The following is a 19,716-nucleotide window of genomic DNA, read 5'->3' on the forward strand; positions in this document are numbered from 1 at the left end:
ATACATGTCATGAACAGCCTCTGTCCTACATAGACTCATCATTTATTGCAAAGTTGCTGCTAGCTGGCTGCAAATAATAAAGCCAGGAAAGATTACAGCAACAAAGGAGAGGCTCTTTTTATTGCTATGCAAACGAATACCAAATGCTCTAGGCTAGATTTCAGATGAAGGAACTGGCAAAAACACCTCTGAATATTCCTTGCCTAATCAAAATGCAGGAAAAGATTCCACCTAACCTAAACTTTAGGAAGAACTTCTTCATGGTAAAAACTGTTTAAAAGTGGAATATGCTGCAGAGTGTAACAGAGTCTCTTTCTTTGGAGGTTTGACACTTTGTCATGGCTTCTATGGAATCCTGGGATTTATAGTTTGTTGTGGCACCAGAGCTCTTTGACAGAGAAGGCTAAATATCGCACAAAACTACAAACCCCAGAATTAAATAGCACTGAGCCATGGCAATTAAAGTGGTGGTAAACTGATCTAACAATCAGACTAAGGATCCTTTTATATAACATGGTTATAGCAGTATATTTCCACTTTAACTGTCACGGCAATATCCTGCTGAATTCCTGCGGTATGAAATACCAGGATTTTATAATATGGGACCATGACAGTTAAAGTGGAATCACAGTACTACAATTGTGTAGTGTCAAAGGGCCTGAATCTTTCCTTTCCATGTGTCCAATTTCCTCTTACATTTGATGATCAGACACAATATGTTACCAGACTTGATTCTACCAATGCTACAACTGGATAATCAAAGAGGTTTTCCTGGAAAATGTTAATTCTGTAATACCTAATGCATAAACAGCCTTAATAAACAAAGTAAGTTGCAGACAAGTTGTCTAGGACACAACATGATTTTCCTTGTTAGTCAGTTTGTTCTAAGTGTTTCTTTGAGCAGCTATACTATCCCCGACATATACAATGAGACTTTTACATGAAAAGTCTTCGATGTTCTTCCATTATTCTTATGGAATACTTGTTAGACTCAAACTTGTTAGACTAAAAAAAAAAGTTTGAATCTTTACAGATATATACAAACACTCAGTATAATGGCTCCTTGGTATCTGCTGGGGCGTGGTTCCAGGACTCCCCATGGATATCAATATCCATGGATGCTCAAGTCCCATTATATACAATGGGGCAATAAAATGGTATCCCTTATAGAAAATGACAAAATCAAGGTCCACTTTTTAAATTAAAAAAAAAAAAACATTTTAAAGCAATGGATGACTGAATCCATGGATGCAGAGGGCTGACTGTGTATTTCAAGGTGCACATCTGTTTTGTTCCTACAGTGTGCATCTGTAGTACTTACATATTTGTCAACAACACGTTTGTCCCACAGAAGATTAATTAAATCACATTAACTGTTTCTCTCACTTAATGAAAGTTATTTTAGTTAGGACTATCAATTCAATTTAGGTCAGCCTCCAGAGTACAGATCAAGGGTGCAAATGATGAAGCCCTCCAGCTGTTGTTGAATTGCAACTCCCAGCATTCCTCACCACTGGCTATGCTGGGTAGGGCTACTGAAAGCTGCAGTTCAACAACATCTGGGAGACCATATGATTCCCACCCCTGGTATTAATAAATCTTATGTAAGCTTAATAGTGCAATCTCACAGGTATGCACTTAAATGAAGCCTAATCATGGTGGTATCCAGACTGGTGCAAAGCGCTAGCCTGGATACATACTAGGGTTGCCTCAGGGCATCCTTTCCAGATGCCCCACAACCCTAGTATGTGGCTGTGGCGTTGTAATGGCAGTGCCCTTTCTACATGGGCACCGCCATTACGACATCGCGGCTGCCCCGCAGCCAAACACTGCAGTGCGGACGTGACATCCTGGCGCCGCTGCAGGGTGCTTGTGGTGCCCTTTCAGCGGTGCCAGAAGGAGCTCCGTTTCGGAGCTTCTTCGGCCGCAAGTATCGCTGGCGCGGTCTTTAAACAGCCACTGTTGGGGTGTCCTTGGGGCATGAAGGAAAAGCGGCGGATCGGGGTGTCCGGGGCGGCCACTGTGGCAGCTGAGGCCCCGATCAGTCAGGGAAAGGGGCGGGTGCAGGCTGCCCCAAAGGGGCAGTCTGTATCCCACCCACATTATCTTTTGACACAGCACATACATAAGTTCACAGTTTAAATGCACAAAGATATAACAGCAGTTGCTTGGAAGCTGGCAACGGCTGCTGAGAAAATCAGAAAACTGCCAACATGTGTGAGAGCAGCACATGGAGATACCAAGAGTTGGCAGGGAGAACAAAGGATAGAGAAAATTTATCATTTCATTGCAATTCAGCAAGTGGAAACAAGAACACAGATTGGAAGAGACATTATCTCCCCAATCTTTGGCTATGCATGTTTCAAAAAGAGCAATGACATGTACTGTAAGTGTTACCACTTGTTCAGGTCAAAAATATTTTGCTCATCATATATAGACCCAGGGATGTGTGTGTTAGAACCACATAATTGCTCACAATTTCCTCCCAATAAGCTTTATTAATGCTTATTAATGCTCCAAGCTTTAATAAGCTCCCAATGAGCTTTATTAATGCTCCAAGATATTGGCCTTCATAGCAAATGGCCTTATAATAGAGCTATATAGAGGCAGAAAAAATGTATACACCAACGATAAGGTTGAATCATTTGAATATATTAGCAGTGATATAAAAAATCCAGAACCTTCTCACACCAGATGGTCACCCCAAAGATATCACAAGACATCATCCTGAAAGATGTGACAAGTGCCCTCTCTGGGACTGAAAGACTCATTCCTATTCTACATGGCGGTGGAACAGTCACATGTTGCTGCGTACCAGCAGTGTGTTCACTTCTTTGGTTTCAGTGCTGTAACAACTACACCCACAACCAAGGCTGCAACCGTGAAGCCCTGAGCTAGAATGCGAGCCCTCATCATCATCTGGGACTGGTGGATGTTGCCTCTCTTAAAGCAGATGAGCCCATAGGTCAAAACTCCTGCAGTACCGAGGCAGCCTAAAAGAAAGAACAAGAGAAAGATTGATCAAAAATGGATATGTGATCATTGAGGCTTGTGTAGTCTTGTGAACAGAAAGATATGTTTCTATTTTGAGCTGGAAATGGGATTTTATAAAGGCAGAAATCTTGCCACCAAACATCAACCATCTCAATACTGGTAGCTTGTCAAAAGATCCAACGGCTACACTATTATGCATATTGAGAATTACTAAAGAGAGTCCTGATTTACAGGAAATTAATTTATTACTCATGATGACTAAAATACGCATCACCCAGTTCCGGGAGGACATAACAAACTGATTACAGGACACAAGAAAAGCAGCTTTAATATTTAAATGCACTCAATACAAAACAAAACATAATTATCAGTGGAATAACTTTTTGAAATATAGGTCTTACTTGTTAGTTCATGGAATGGAAAAGCCAGCAAAAACGCTTTTCCTTTATTCAATTTGATTTAAATATATAGCTGTGTACTTTTCTTGTTGGCCTGTCACTTAAATATACTTGTTTAGTCTTGCACTTTAGGCAAATAAAATATTAAAACTCAGCCCTCTTTTATTACTGAATTTATATATGCAAGAAAAAGACTGTTCTCTGGGCAACAGAACAAACATTTAGATTCAGTTTATAAATCACTGTTTCAGCTCTATGGATAAAATGCTGACGTAAATTCACTTCTAGGAAGAGTTCAGAGGAGACTCAGGAGGACTTGTCAAGACTGTGACAATCTATCCTTTGGACATTTTCAAACAAACCAAAGAAACCTGCAAACACAGCCCTTGGGGTTTCATTCCCCCCTTAAATAAGTCTCCAGTTTTTATTGTTGTTTTAAGGTATTTCATACTTTAACAGCCTGTATGCCATTGAGGGTTAGTGTGCCATAGTGGCTTGAGTACTGGACCATGACTCTGGAGACCAGGGTTCAAATCCCAGTTTGGCCATGAAGCCACTGGTGACCCATGGCACGCTCTCCCAGCCTCAAAGGAAGGCAAGGGCCAACACTCTCAGTCTGAATAGATCTAGTCAAGAAGATCCAGCGATGAGTGCGAAATGACCCCAGGCACAAAATAACAACAAACAGCATTTCAGATTATAAAGCACTAATATTGTAATCAGGAGCCGGAGGGGTTCCTGTGCCTAGTCTGGGGCTACGTTATGACAAACTGCATTGCCTATCTGAGTACACAGCAATACAGCCTAGTAGAAGAGTTAGTTGGGCTTTATGTCCACTAAATGGCACACTGTCCAATATACTCCACTTATAGTGTTGTTTCTCTGTTGCTGTGCTTTGTTTGGCGACCATAGGTCTAATATGCACTGCAGAAACAATCCCGTTTCACACCGCTTTAGCTGCCATGGCTCAGTGCTAGGGAATCCTGGGATCTGTAGTTTGTTGTGGCACCAGAGCTCTCTGACAGAGAAGGCTAAATGCCTCACAGAACTATAACTCCCAGGATTCCATAGCATTGAGCCAAGGCAGTTAAAGTGGTCTCAAACTGCGTTATTTCGCTCTCTCTCTCTCTCTCTTTTTAAGACATAAATCTTCATAAAATTTAATTCTATTAATAATAATAATAATAATATTTATTATAAAATGTAATGTTTTAGTTATAATATGTAATTAATAACATTTCATATATTATTATTATTATTATGGGGCAGTCAAGCATTATTATTATTATTATCATCATCATTATTTTGTGGCAGCATCCGCACTGGAGAAATAATCTGCGTCGGCACCGCTTCTAACTGCCAGGATTCCTCCTCACCGATGGGCACGAGCGGGTTCTCGCGAGTCTTGCGCGCGAACTTCTCCGCGAAGCCCTCCTCGCGGTGCTGGAAGGCGCTCGGCTGGAAGCCTTCGATGAAGGGCGGGCGGCTGGGGTCCAGCGGAGGCGGAGGGCCCGCGGCCATGACCACCCCAGGAACGCAGGAGAACGGAGGGACATACGCTTCGCTCCGCCCCTTACTGACTCTCTCCAGCCACCGTACAGGACTGTCTGTGAGGAGGAACCCCTCCGGTGGCCAATGGGGTTCTTAAAAAACTTGGGCCTGAAGGCTGCTGGGAGGTGTAGTCCAGCCGGCTTCTCTTTCTCTAGAAATTCAAAGAGGTGGGGCGGTAAGAAGAACTACCATTCCCGTCTGCCAATGCGGTTCCCCTTGATTCTGTAGCTAAGCAGAGGTGGACTGCGAGTTGTTGTTCTGTTTTCAGGGGCATTTCGCGACCAGCCTTCCTGACCCTCTTCGGTCTCTGTAGAAGAGGCCGTGGGGAACCACCTCGGTGCCCAATGGTGTTCTTCACAGTGTAATGCTAATAGACTGAGGTACAGAGAACGAAGGCGACCCGCTTCGCTTCACACCTTCCTGGCTCTCTTCGGCCTCCGTAGAGGAAAAGCCACTGAGGTTTTTTTTACAGGAACTTGGCCCCTGGTTGGAGTGAAGGCTGCTGGGAGGTGTAGTCCAGCGGGCTCCTTATCCGTTAGGAACTTAATGACTGAGCGGGTACGTTGAACTACATTTCCCGTCGGTCAACTCGGCGCCTCCCCTGATTCTGCAGCTGCGCAGAGTAGAAGCGCGTGTGGACGGTCTTTCTTCTGTTCTTCTCAGGGGCATTTCGCCACGATGCCGAAAGCCAAGCAGAAGCAGCGGCGGCGCAAGTATAACTACAACATCAACCGCAAGAAGCTGAACAAAGCTGCTCGCAAGAAGGCGGCGCCCCGGATAAAATGGTGAGCGGCTCACAGGGAGACAGAAATGGGCTGCGTCTGCACTGGGGAAGTAGCCCCGTTTCGTCCCACTTGTGACTGCATTGCCTTCATCCTGCAGGGCCCTGGGGTCTGGAGTTTGGCGAGGCACCAGCATTCCCTGGCAGGGAAGGCTCCGGAAACTACAGACCCCATAGGATGGGGCGAAGCGCTTAATGTGGCGCCCAACTGCGTCATTCCTATAGCCTAGAAGTCATTGGCTCCCAAACTCTGGTGCCCCGGTGGACTTCCGCTCCCAGAGGTCCTTAGCCAGTGGTCAGGGATTCTGGGAGCTGAAGTCCAAACAGTCTCGAGGGCCAGAATTGAGGAACCACTGTCCAGCCCCTTCTTTGATGCAGGGTTTCCCCAGGGACTCCAGGTGACTTGGACTTCAGATCCCAGAATCCCATTGGCCAAGATGGCTGAGGCTTCTGGGAGCTGAAGTCCCAAACACTTTGAAGACCAGAGTCTGGGAATAACCCATCAGGAGTGTACTAAACAATCAAGCCCTAAGACATGTTAAGACAGCTGTTGCTGTTGAGCCCTGTCAGGAATAATAGTCATACTAATCATACATGCTTCCTATGGTCTTTCCAAGAGAGAGAGCCAGCCTGGCCTGGGGCTTTGAGTGTTGGACTGCAACTCTGGGGACCAAAGAGCAAAGCTCCTGAAGGATGCCTAAAACTACTGAGTATTGCAGTAGCAGCACCACTGTTTCATTTTAGCTCAATAAAGGTCAGCCAAGCGTATCCCCTTTCGGCCTTTTCTAGAGCTGCTGGCCATGAGAGCAAGGGTTTGGCCTTTCCTTTCTATGGGGAAGGGAATGGAGTGTGCTAAATTTTATAAGGCCTGTCCTGGAATCACAGTTTGTGGAGCCAAGCTATGGCATCTACTGCATGTTTAGTAGCATTCCAGCTGTTCTTCACAGTTACATTTGTAGAGAGAAAAAATGTTTTAAAGCTGAATGAATTAAAATGTCTCTTGAATCGTAATAAGGACGCCAGGAGCACCTAACAGAAATATTCAGTACTCCGAAGATTTCTGGGCAAGGATGTTTAGAAAACTGATGCTCTTCCTCAGTAGCAAATTTATTGTGTGAGAGTTACTAGAAACAGGGGGGGGGGGAAGTAATTTCAAAAATGCATAGTATTAATGTACAGACTTCTCTGTTCAATTTCTTCCCAGTCCCCAAATCCGACATGCCTGGGACAGGTCCAAAACGGTAGCACAGAACTTGGCTGAGATGGGTCTGGCTGTCGACCCAAACAAGGCTGTTCCCATTCCAAAGGTAACCTGCTGTGTGAACTTGAAATAGGTTTTGTTATGTACAAGTCAAGAGAGAAAAAGTAAACCAAAGCTTGCAGGTTGGGAGAGCAGCTACTGTAAGCCTGGACAAAATAATCAGTGGCTGTCATAGAATCATAGAGTTGGAAGAGACCGCAAGGGCCATCCAGTCCAACCCCCTGCCATGCAGGAATATACGATCAAAGCATCACCAACAGATGGCCATCCAGCCTCTGTTTGAAGACCTCTAAGGAAGGAGACTCCACTACACTCTGAGGGAGTGTGTTCCACTGTCGAACAGCCCTTACTGTCAGGAAGTTCCTCCTAATGTTGAAGTGGCAGCTCTTTTCCTGCAGCTTGCATCCATTGCTCCGGGTCCTAGTCTCTGGAGCAGCAGAAAACAAGCTTGCTCCCTCCTCAATATGACATCCCTTCACATATTTAAACAGGGCTATCATATCACCTCTTAACCTTCTCTTCTCCAGGCTAAACATGCCCAGCTTCCTAAGGCGTTCCTCATAGTGCTTGGTTTCCAGACCCTTCACCATTTTAGTCGCCCAGTTTCTCAATGTTCTTTTTGAATTGTGGCGCCCAGAACTGGACACAATATTCCAGGTGGGGTTAGTGTCTGGCTAGGCTCCAAATGTAAGAGACATATGATCTAAAACAGGGGTGGGTACAGTGTAGTCTAGGGGCCATTTTGAGGCCCCTAGGACTCCACTCTGGGTAAAAAAAATACGGGGGTATTGGTGGAAATTGCTCCACAGTGCTCCCAGGTGCATTTTAGGGTGTATAAAGTTCATTTGTATCGTGTTCCCAAGGGTCAAAAATATTTTTTGCAAATATATATTTGCCCCAAAATGTCCTGACATGTTCACAGGTGGCATGAGGTGCATTTCCATCACATTCTGTTGGCCAGTTTAGCCTCAGGCGAGGCCATTTCTGAAATTCAAAACATTGTGAAAATATCCCCACACCCACATCTGGGGCAATTCTTTAAAGACATTTTTTATGGAAGCAGATGCCACTCTCCAAGGCCTCCTAGTGGGTTAATATAGCCTTCTAGCCTCGCACAGTTCCTCACCCCAGTCTAGAACAGTAAACATAATGTTCAGGCCAATGATGAGGTGACATGATAGCCCTGTTTAAATATTTGAAGGGGTGTCATATTGAGGATGGAGCTACCTTCTTTGCTGAAGCTCCAGGAAATACAATTCAGAACAATGGATGCAAGCTCCAGGAAAAGAGATTCCACCTCAACATTAGGAGGAACTTCCTGACAGTGAGAGTTATTGGACAGTGGAACATGCTCCCTTAGATTGTGGTGGAGTCTCCTTCTTTGGAGGTTTTAAGCAGTGGTTGGATGGCCATCTGTCAGGAGTATTTTGAATGTGTATTCCTGCATGGCAGAATGGGGGTTGTACTATATGGCCCTTGTCTCTTCCAAGACTGTGATTCTTTGAGAAATGTCCTTAACTTCAGGGGCTGAATTCAGCTTTAGAAAAATTCTTAGAGACTACATACTTCAGAGAAAGGCAAAAGGGTATGATCAAAAAAATTCAAAAGACAGAAATCTATTTTCTCATGGTGTTACACCAAGAAGGGGCCCTGGTCATTTGGGGAATACCAAGAGGGTCAGACACTGACCAACTATGGTTTAAACTCAATGACTAATGAAATAATGATTGGGGACTTTGTAACCCCCAACAGTTATTTAATCTATCCTAGTAAAAATCTTTTATCTATTCTGTGTTGCCTTTGGTGGGGAATAGATTTTGGCATTGACACCCAAAGCTGACCTGATAGATAAGTAATGTGGTTTTTTAAGTATAGTTTTCTAGGGAAGGTATAGTTTGCATTATATAGTAGTCTGAGATAATGACCTCTTTGGAGTGATTTACTTGCATCCAGGCCAGTTCTAAATAAGCAGCATGTGCACTATTCTGAAAGACAAATTAAGAGAGACATTGCTGTCTCTGAAACCCTTGGACTATTGTTATGGCTGGGGAAAAATGAGCACTGATCAGTTAAAGAAAAACAAATAGTGAGTGAGCCTTTAAAATTCTTAAGATGAATGAATATCAGTTTTAGAATGTAAAGTGAGTGGTTGAGTTTAAAAAGGGGATATGTATAACATGCACCATCTTGTTTTTTTAAAATACAGGTGATGAGAATGGAAGTGGATGGACAAGAGACAAAGACAAAAATAGTACGGAAGCCATATGTAATAAACGGTTGGTATTACCTCCTATTGAAATGCTGGTCGGATACTTCATGTTGAAATTATGTGCACTTACATTTGGACTTTTTCTAGTCTAGTTAAGTGGAGCTTTCTTGAATTTATCAGTTCTCATAATTTGTTAGCCATTTCTACCAGAACAGGCTGTTGGAGTATGGCAAATATTTTCTCTGCCTCATTGCTTTCTCTTCCATACACTTAGAGTTGGAATATGAGGCCAGTCTTCCAGAAAAGAAGTCAGAGACCCTCTCCAGAGATCTTATTGACTATATCCAACACATGATCCGTAGTCATGGTGAAAACTACAAGGTAGGTACTCCTTTTATAGAATACAGGGCAACTTGAGAACCTCGTGTTACGTGTTTGTAACTACTGCCTTTAAAATTTCCAGTTTTCAGAATTTCTTGTTTTGTCAGTGAGAAATAGTTGAGGATACTCAATGCCCAGAGAGACACCGTGGTGTAGTGGTTTGAGCATTGGACTATGACTGGAGATCACAGTTCAATTCTCTTCTTGGCCATGGAAACCCACTGGGTGACTTTGGACAAGTCACACACTTTTAAGTCCCAGAAACCTCCGTGATGGGTTTGCCATGATAGGGCCACCAAAATTCAAAGGCACACAACAACAACAACTCATTGACCATCTGGGTACATATTTCTTTCCACCCATACTACTTTGCAGATTCTTCGCCAAATGATACATATGGGATTCTTTGAGAAGAACTCTAGTGGGTTGTATTTGCCTTCTAAATACACCCAGCCTTTCAGGTTGCACTCTTGTTGTTATGATGTTTCATTTGTTTTGTGTATAAGCAATGTCCAGGGAAAGCAGAGGAGCCATGAAGCTTACTCAATTACTTCATGGTTCCTCTGCCTTTCCTGCATGAAGTTTTGGGTTCAGTGAGATTTGTGCACTGCTGACTTCATGAACACTTGATGTCACAGTTGGGATGGCAAGCTATGGACTAAAGGGAATGTCCACCATTGTTTCCAAGCACTGAAAACTAGTAGTAGCAGCAGGAATTGCTTTCCCAGTCAGGCTCTGGGGAGTTGGAGTAGGTCTGAGAAGTGGGCCAGATGACTGTCTCTCCCATTCTTTGAAACTTTAAAGTGTACTTGCTTTCTGGGTGTGGGAAGTCTTCTAAGGCTATGAGTTAACCTAGCTGCCTGTCATTTCACTGCCTGATTTTTCCTCTTAACTCCCCAGGCAATGGCTCGTGATGAGAAAAACTATTACCAGGACACACCAAAACAAATAAAGAGGAAGATCAATGTGTACAAACGCTTCTATCCTGAGGAGTACAAGACGTTTGTTGATTCTCTACAGCAGGAAAAGATGGATCAACAATAATTTCATTTGCCTCAGTTATGGGTAGAGGAACCTTTGCTGCCTACAACTTTCTTCAGATGCCATCTTTTCTTCTAGTGACTGGTGCCCAAGAACTGAAATTAAGATTACCTACCATTCTACCCTTTCAAGAGAGGGGATAAGAAGAGCCTGTACAGATGAGACTTCTGTTTAAAACTTAGGATTGGTGGGAAATCCTTGCTGCCTTCAATTTACAGTTTTCACAGTCTTGCAGTATAATTTCCTTTGGCGTGAACCTGCTTGAAATAAACTGCTAGCCCAGGCCTTGTGTCAATAACAAAGCTCAGTTAAAGGATTTAATGTGTACATTTGCCCCATGGAATAGTCATGCATTTGAGAAAGCTTTGTGAGCTCTGAGTTTTTGCACTTCCAGAGTAATAAGACATTACATCCGAGTGGAGTTCTAGGGAATGACTTTAGAACTGGAAAGTATGGCAGGGACTAGGAATAAGCACCTCATGAAACTTGAGGGGGTCATTAAGGAGGCAAGCCAGTGAGAGTACTCATACCTCTCATTGCATTCAGACTGTTTCCCTTGGATAGATGCTTAAGGAGCTAATAACTACCCAGGATGAGCTCATGTCTGTGACATATCCAAAAGAGGTCATCTTATTAAGTGTGTGACACCCCCACAAGCATTAGCCTATCAGATTTAGAGGATGATTCATCTCCTATTCAAAATACTGGTGAGATCCCCCCCCCCCAATACATAGTAATTATGCCAAGGGGAGTTCTGATGCAACTGCATCCTTGGATCAAGAAAACAGACAGATTGGTGGTTCCAGACATGTTTTCAGATACTGTTTGATAAAGAATAGAAAAAATGTTAATAGAGAAACATTTTTGAAACCTATTTATTGACTTTGATCAGATTTTCTTACAACAGTTTTTAATCCTCTATTTTTGTGGTTGTTGAGACCATTCCTGAGATGATACTGTAGAGGTTCAAATAAAAGTTGGCCTTGGCAAACCTTCTGAACAAGGAGAACAGTTTCTGATTAGGCTTAAGCCCCTGTGCAATATTTGTCCAGAAAGGCTTCTTAGGCATGAATAGGGTCTAACAAAAGGCCTGTAACCTTAATATTCCTTGAGCTTGTCCTTTCTAGCAGCAACACTATGATGCATTTTTTCCAGTTCTCATCCCTTACATCTAAGATAACAAGTCAAGGTTTAGTTATACATAAGGAGAAAGCATCATAGGCGGTGTACAGACCGCCCCTTTTCCCGACCGATCGGGGCCTTAGCTACCACAGTGACAGCCCTGAGGCCCCGATCTGCCGCTTTTCCAGGCGCCTTTCTCCTTTGTGTCGCTGGTGCAGCCGTGTAAAGGCTGTGCCAGTGACACAAACCCAGGAAGGAGCTCCAAAATGGAGCTCCTTCCAGCGCTGCGGAAAGGGCACCACAGGCGCCCTTCCGCGGCGCCAGGACGTCATGTCCGTGCCGTTCCGTTTGGAGCGCCGCCATTACAACATACTAGGGTTGTGGGGCATCTGGAAAGGACGCCCCGAGGCAACCCTAGTATGCGTGCAGGCCGGCGCAAACTCCGGTCTGTACAGCGCCATATAAACACCAGTTATCCATTTTAATACAGGCCAGATGAACTTAGGCCTGGGATTCACTGGCAGAAACCAAGCTTCCTATGTTTTGTGACAGGATAAAACAATGAGGATTAAGGAGAGATGATCAGCTTCCCTAAAAGCTTAGTGCATGGTCAGGCAATATTTATGTCCACTTGCTACAGAAAAAGGGACATGGGGGAGGCAGTGGCAGAACACCTTCCTCCAAAGGCAAAACAGCAATCTGGCAAAGTTTTTTACCTTGGAAGTAAAAGGCTCAAAGTCATTGGTAGCCCAAATAGGGTGGCTTGCCTGTTGCATGTCACAGCCATCATTGTCTAACTGGAGGCTGTGTACAATTTCTTCTTTGCTTCCAGAGTGGAGCAGCATCACATGATAGGACTAAGCCCTTGTGGGATGAAGATTAAACAGAGCAGTACACAAAGCAAGAGATGCTCAGTTAAACTGGCACAGAAGCTATTCCTCCTTATCTACTCACATAAAATGGTTCCTCCTGAGTAGCCCTTCTTTGAAATTTGCAGTTCTGATACAGGCAACCGGCACATAAATTCCTATTGTGTTCTAGAGAGTAACCTTTTAGGAAACTAACTCAATTTTGGCATCTGCTGAAAACAGTGAGAAGATACCACTGCCTGTAAGAGTGCTGCAAGAGGCTGTTTGTTGTGGTGACACTTAATGTAGCAGTTTTCTTGAATTGATGGACTACCAGCTATTCTGTATAATCACTGGTATAGAGGTTAACAGATGCCTTTAAAGGCACTGGGATAAGTCTTCAGTATAGCTGCTTATACACATTATGCTGAGAAGCAACTATAACTCCTCAGCTACCCTGAGATAATGCACCCTGCTCTCCACTATGCAACTTTCTCCCCAAATGACAGCATTGGACAGTATTCCAGCCCATCTACAGGCAAATAAACATCACTGGGCAAGTTCACCACTTTCATCTCTTCCTATACTTCTGGCGACAGTAGGTCCTATAAGGGATAGTCCTTAGCCTAAGTATGACTTTACAGTTCATACTACTATGTTCTAGATAGGATTTAGGGCAGCAATGTTCTTTAGCTCTGTTCCAAAACGAGTGTTATTCCAATGAACCACTTTGTCTGCCTCTGTTGCTATGCTTCCACCAAACAGTAGACTGTGTCTCCAAGGTAATACAGGCAGCAAGGCCCTGTAACTTAAAACGAGTTGAGTGAACACTTCAAAAGAATTTTCTCTTGTCCTCTTGCTGGGCAGGAAAGGTGCCTCAAGCAGCAGCTGTGAAGAATGAAGTCATGGAGAGTCCCCCTGGCTTCAGTATTCTTGAACTGCCAGTCCTTCAGATTTGGGCAAGAAGCTTGATCAGGAGGCTTTTCAGCTGGAGAACACTGTTTGCTGTGTCCAGGCCAGCATAAGTGGCACTTGTAGGTAACAGAAAGAATTCCCGTTGATTGTTCAAGGTGTGCAAGTCCAGCTCTTTCTTTAATTCTGTCACACTCAGTGCATCACTTTTGTCCTAGAATAAAGGTACAGATCGTTTGAACAGTGGTTCTTAACCTCTGACCCCCCAGATACTTTTGACTTCTACTCCCAGGAGCTCAAACCAATATAGCTAAAGGGCAGGGATTCTGAGATGCAACATCCAAAACATCTGGAGGACCACAGGATGAGAACCATTGACCTAACAGAACCATATTCTGCTACAAGTTTTTAATCAACATTTACTCCTATTTTATTTATGGTATTTATACCCCGCTCTTCCAATTATGAGGATGAGGGAATCTTCTGGCATTCCAAATGTTGGACTACAATTCTCAGGAACCCTAGACATCCTAGCCAAGACTGTAGAATGCTGGGAGCTGCAGTTCATCAGCATCTGTAGGACTGCATGAATCCCACTCCAGAGATAAAAGTGTGGCTTAAATGGAAACAATTTCACGTGATACTGGAGAGCCAGCATGGCATAGTGGTTTGAGCATTGGACACACTCTCAATTGCTGGGGATGGCAATGACAAACTCCCTCTGAAGAAACTTGCCAATAGGTTCGCCTTAGGGTTGCTTTAAGTCGGAAAGTACTTGAAGGCATGTGAAACTAAACCCTTTACAATGGCATAAGGGCTAAATGCCAAGTATGATAATCATGCCAGTACATGAAAACTCCACCCAGGGAACTAAGGAATCAAGATAAGCTAGACCTCCAAATCAGTTGTGGAAAATTTGTCCAGAGATTTTGGATACAAATCTCCCCACATACAATCCCTGTGCTGGATGTGACTCTTAAACTGTAGGCCAAAACCCTTGGAGTCCCAAAGATTTCCCACCCCTGCTCACAGGTGAAAGATGCCAAGATACCTACCTGCTTGTTAGCCAAGACTATCAAAGGCAACAGAGGGTCCTCAGAGAGCAGGTAGTGGAGCTCCTGGCGGGCAGTATGAAGGCGAGAGCCATCTGCTGAGTCCACTACAAACACCAGAACATGGGCTTTGCTCAAGTAGTAGTTCCAGTAGAAGCGTAGATTCTGGCTGCCACCAACTGGAATGACAAAAAGCTGGATGTCAAAATTCATATGGAATGCAAAAACTTCAATGCCCCAGGAGAGAGGACTTAAATTAGGGAAATGGGTGGAATTCTTTTTTTATCAGTGTCCTAGTGGCATGTGAAGAGTTTTTGCCACAAAATCTTAAAAACATTGTTGATGCCAAAGCCAGGCATTATTCTCTCCCCATCATACAAGATAGGCAATTTGAGTTTCCACTTCAGGCTCCTAGAAATTACTCCCTCCTCTTCAAAACCACACAACAGCATTGGATGTGATGGTTTAGAATGAGCCTCTGGTTCATCTTACATGCAGCAATGATGAAGAGCTATTCCTGCACTCCCCCACTTAGCCTTTTCCAAGCTGTGCTCTGTCCACCAAAGCCTCGCAGGACATACCCTCCAAGAAGTCCAGCTGGAGCCCATTGGCTTGCAGTTGTACTGAGTTGAAGCCCTGAGTGGGTTCTATGTGCCTCTGAGCTTCTGTACTGCAGACGTAATGGATAATGCTGCTCTTTCCAGCTCCGTCCAAACCTAGAACCAAAACCTGATACTCATGTGCCTGCAAAGAGAAACATTTTTGGGTTAGTCTGAGCTGTGTGCATGGAAGGGCTTTTATTGCTGGCTCACTGGTGGTTATCTGCCAAGAGAAATCAGACTTTATGTCCAGGTAGAGTGCAAGATTGTTACTGCAGGAAGCAAAGCATAATATGGATTACTTAGGAAGTCTAAGACTATAACATCCTAAGGTATTTGAAATTGACAGAGCCAGGCCAAGGCAGGATGAAATAGAAGGATATTTTTTTTTTCCTTTTCTGCTACAAGAAGATTCAAATGTTCTCCTCTTGGAGGAACTGTTGAAGGGCAGCATAGGCTGAAATATAGCAAATGATGGCCTGGAGGATTCAGTGGTTTCCAAATTTGGTCTTCCAGATGTTTTGGACTTCAGCGCCCAGAATTCCTGACAGCTGGCCAAGTTGGCTGAGGCTTCTGAGAGGTGAGATCCAAAACATGTGGAGGGCCACAGTTTGGGAACCACTCTTCTACAGAATGTGTTGGTTATTACCTATAAAGCCCTAAATGGCTTGGGCCCAGGGTACTTGGAGGACCGCCTCTCCCCATATAATCTGCCCCACACACTCAGGTCTGCAGGGAAAAACTTGCTGGAGGTCCCAACTGCGCATTATGTGAGGACCTCGCAACGGGCCTTTTCAATCTCGGCCCTGAGAATATGGACTTGGACTTTGGACTTGTTTAAGAAGAATCTCAAGACCTTCTTCTTTTCCCAAGCTTTCCCCCCATAAGATGTGACTTTGGTTTCCCCCCTCTTTTGGTAACAACTCTGGCTATGTTTTTCTGGATTCCCCTACTCAGCTACTCGAGTATTAGTTTTATATGCTGTTTTATATCTTGTTTTATCTGTTTTATTGATTATTGTAATTTTATCTGGATTTGTACGCCGCTTTGATCTGAATTGGAAAAGTGGGATAGAAATAAATTATTATTATTATTATTATTATTATTATTATTATTATTATTAGCCCTTACATTAATATCTTATGGTCTGACCGCTTTGAAGAGTAGCCATGATGGTTTTCTCATGAGAATTTTGGATGCTCAGCTTAAACAGATGTTCTGTTGAAGAGAGAATGTGGGATCCAGATGTGGTTGGACTGCAGTGCTCATCAGTTCTAGATAGCATTACCAGTGTTTGAGGGATTATGGAAATTGTTTCAACAACATCTGGAGGATGGCTTGAGTTCCAAGTGTTAGTTTAAGACTAACCATGGAATCTCCAAGTAATCCTGGCTTAATGCTGAGGGAAAGGGTGAGGAAATACTCACCAGATGCTTAGTAGGAAAAGAAACTGTCATTATATCAGTTCCACATCTCAGTTCCATGGTGCAAAATACTTCTATTTGCTAAAAAGTAGGGCTGATTTATTCGTTTATTAATTTCACAGATTGTGGTGGTGGTGATAGTTACCTCCTGGCAACATTGCAGGGTCAATTCAAACATAAATTGAGACACTATTCTTAGACTCTAAATGGTATCCCAACTTAGCTTGCATAAAATTTAGAGACAAAGCAAATAAATAACTTGTCTGAATCTCTGTGTGACTATAGGAGGCGCAGGTGCTGACCAAGGGTCAGGTAAGGTAAGGGATGGGCACCTGTGCAAGGTCTAGGGGCCAATTTTCTGTCCCTGTCCCTTGGGATGAGCTGCACAAACTGCAAAAATGGCAAAAGAACAAAACAAACAAAACAAAACTGGAGTACAAAGGTATTTTTAAAATGTTTAACAATGCAGAGGGCCCATGCAACCTCTTTGAAAGTCAGACTGACTCTCTTGACTTCCAGCTGAGATAATTCACCCTTATTTTAGCCAAGAAAAGAGGAGTTTGGAGTGGATGAGGGCTACAAAAACAGTTTTGGGTGTGCCCATGTGGACCCAGAGCAGCATTATGGTGTTTAGGGGGGAAAAAGAGCCCACGAAGGTGTTTTGACTGGGAGCATGCTAAGACTCAGCCTCAACTAAAAGTGAACCTACACTTCAGAACCAGGGAGATCCAGCATAGCCTAGCGGTCTGAATATTGGACTGAGACTCCAGAGACTTGGGTTCAATTCCCAGTTTGGCCATGAAACCTACCGGGTGACCCTGGGGATGTCACACACTCTCAGCCTTAGAGGAAGGCAATGGTAGACCTCTTTTGAACAAATCATGCCAAGAAAATGCCATGATAGATTCACCTCAGGGTTACCAGAAGTCAGAAATGACTTGATGGCACACAAGCTTGACCCAGTTTGACAGCGCTGTTAAGTGCCGTCACTCCATCCTATGGAGTCCTGGGATCTGTAGTTTTGCAAGGCCTTTTGCCTCCCCTGCCCACAAGTGCTGGTGCCTCATCAAACTGCAAAACCCAGGATTCTGTAGGATGGCGGAGCTGCAGTTAGAAGTGGTGTCGAACTGCATTATTTCTACAGTGTAGAAGATGCACCCTAAGGCAATTAATTTGAAACTGTTATGATCTGATTGGCATCACTGTGGGTGGCTATGGCTATGAAAGGAGGTGGTTCTTATTAGCAGGGGCAGCAGTAATAGTAGTAATAGTCCAAGGGCTCTCTGATCTTGGCATGGGCCAGTGGTGCTTTCCTGAACCCCAGCCACACCAGCTTCCCTCTGTTCCCAGGACCTGGGAAGCAACACTCCCTGCCCTTTCAGGACCCAGGAGCCCCCTCCCTCCCTTGGTGACCGGATGTCAACAACTGCAAAGGAGGACAAGGCACCACCAAATGTAGGATCTCCAAGAGAAATGGAGGACACGACCAAAGGAAAAGCTACAAACACTCCTATAAATATAAAATCATGCTCCTTTATCATGAGCCAAAGGGAGGACATTTGGGAATCCCTCCCAGGGTGACCAGGCGTCCTAACCACCAAGCAGGACCAGGCACTCAGAAATGTAGGACATTCAAGAAAAAAAGGAGGGCATGCCCAAAGAAAAGCTAAAAGCGCTCATATGAATGTAAATCCATGCTTCTCAGCGATGTTCCAAACAGGGGCCTTTTGAGTTCCTCCTGGAAATAAGGTTCAAATGTAGGACGTGTCCTGGAAAAGGAGGATGCCAGGAAACAGTTACTGTACGTGTGGAACTGGGAGGTCACTTTAGCATGGAGAATGGAGTGTTGAACCATGACTCTGGAGACCAGGGTTTGGATCCCTGCTTGGTCCTGGAAACCTGCTGGGCAAGACCTCGGGGGAGTCACACTCTCTCAGCCTCAGAGGATGGCAACGGCAAAACTCCCTCTGAATGCAAACCCACTGGGCAAGACTTTGGGCAGCAAGTCACACTCTCTCAGCCTCAGAGGATGGCAATGGCAACCCCCTCTGAATGCAAGCCCACCGGGTAAGACCTTAGGGGAGTCACACTCTCTCAGCCTCAGAAGGCAAGGGCAACCCCCCTCTGAACGTAAGACACTTGCCCAGGACCCACAGTGCCACCCGTGTCCCCTGGGGGGGGGGTGGCCATGGGTCCTGCTGGCGCCTGCTGACCTGTCTGTGGGGCTCCTGGGTGTCCGGGAGCGGGGCCTGGAGGAGCAGCTGCCTCTCCCAGCGCGCCCTCCACCCGACGCCGCTGGGCTGCTCCTGCTGGGAGTCTCGGAAGTAGACCTTCCAGGCGATGAGGAGGAGGGAGCCCAGGGCCGCCACCGCCGCCCCCAGCGCCAGGCTCAGCTGCCGCAGCGCCCCCGACGCCGCCGGAGCCATGCGATGCCAGGCGGCAGTTGGCCAAGCGGCAACAGGAGAACTCTGCCGGCCGGTGTCCCCCGACGGCACCCAGGGCCAGGGGAACCTCCTCCTGTGACGTCACTCCAGCCGAGTGACCTCTTAAGGGGACCCAAGGAATCTTCCTCCCCTCCCTCCTTTCCCCGGACGCCTCCTACATCTCAGCCTTCCGCCCGGAATAATAATAATAATAATAATAATAATAATAATAATAATAAGGTTTATTTATATTTCCCACGAATAAAATAAAATAAAATGACAAACACAGTAAAATGCAGCATAACTCAAGTTAAAACACAAGAGAAGCCACTACTCATCCCTAAGGTCCCTCCCGCCATGACACTCAAATACAAGAGTTAAGGAGCCAGTGGGCCCTTAGAGGCGGAAGGAAGGGAGCTCAGTCTGGGAAGAGATCCGCCTGGGCAGCCTTCTTAAAGGCATCTAAGGCGGGGATAAGACGGATCTCCTCTGGCAGGTCATTCCACTCTTTCCCAGCAGCAGAAAAGAAAGGGGCAGCAGATCTGGTCTTCTGTGGCTGAGGAGGTTCTTCCCAGAGGATCTGAGAGTATTTTATAGGCAGAGGCATTTCCAGAGGTAGCCTGGACCCAAGCCAGGTAGGGCTTAAAGGTGATGCCCAACACCTTGTACTGTGCCCAGAAGCTGCTTGGCAGCCAGTGGAGGGTTTTTAAGACTGGTCTT

At 44.9% G+C, this 19,716-nt stretch overlaps 3 protein-coding genes across 3 annotated transcripts; 1 reads left to right on the forward strand and 2 right to left on the reverse strand.

Annotated features, from left to right (window-relative positions):
- Positions 1–2,631: 2,631 nt before the first annotated feature.
- Positions 2,632–5,000, reverse strand: HIGD2A (HIG1 hypoxia inducible domain family member 2A). Its single transcript, XM_089527472.1, has 2 exons — positions 4,769–5,000; positions 2,632–2,993 (listed from the first exon to the last, which is right to left on the reverse strand). The coding sequence occupies exons 1-2, from the start codon at positions 4,911–4,913 to the stop codon at positions 2,827–2,829; spliced, it is 312 nt and encodes a 103-aa protein (XP_089383598.1). The 5' UTR covers positions 4,914–5,000; the 3' UTR covers positions 2,632–2,826.
- A 221-nt stretch (positions 5,001–5,221) lies between these two features.
- Positions 5,222–10,899, forward strand: NOP16 (NOP16 nucleolar protein). The gene is made up of 5 exons (XM_089527461.1): positions 5,222–5,728; positions 6,929–7,031; positions 9,192–9,261; positions 9,469–9,575; positions 10,476–10,899. Exons 1-5 carry the CDS (start codon positions 5,622–5,624, stop codon positions 10,617–10,619), a joined length of 531 nt encoding a protein of 176 aa, XP_089383587.1. The 5' UTR covers positions 5,222–5,621; the 3' UTR covers positions 10,620–10,899.
- A 2,552-nt stretch (positions 10,900–13,451) lies between these two features.
- Positions 13,452–18,999, reverse strand: ARL10 (ARF like GTPase 10). Its single transcript, XM_089527426.1, has 4 exons — positions 18,787–18,999; positions 15,132–15,294; positions 14,554–14,729; positions 13,452–13,712 (listed from the first exon to the last, which is right to left on the reverse strand). The coding sequence occupies exons 1-4, from the start codon at positions 18,997–18,999 to the stop codon at positions 13,536–13,538; spliced, it is 729 nt and encodes a 242-aa protein (XP_089383552.1). The 3' UTR covers positions 13,452–13,535.
- Positions 19,000–19,716: the final 717 nt, after the last annotated feature.

This window comes from Sceloporus occidentalis, unplaced genomic scaffold, assembly GCF_023333645.1.
Source record: "Sceloporus occidentalis isolate IW3139 unplaced genomic scaffold, rSceOcc1.0.p SCAF_1, whole genome shotgun sequence".
In the NCBI taxonomy this organism is placed as follows: Eukaryota; Metazoa; Chordata; class Lepidosauria; order Squamata; family Phrynosomatidae; genus Sceloporus; species Sceloporus occidentalis.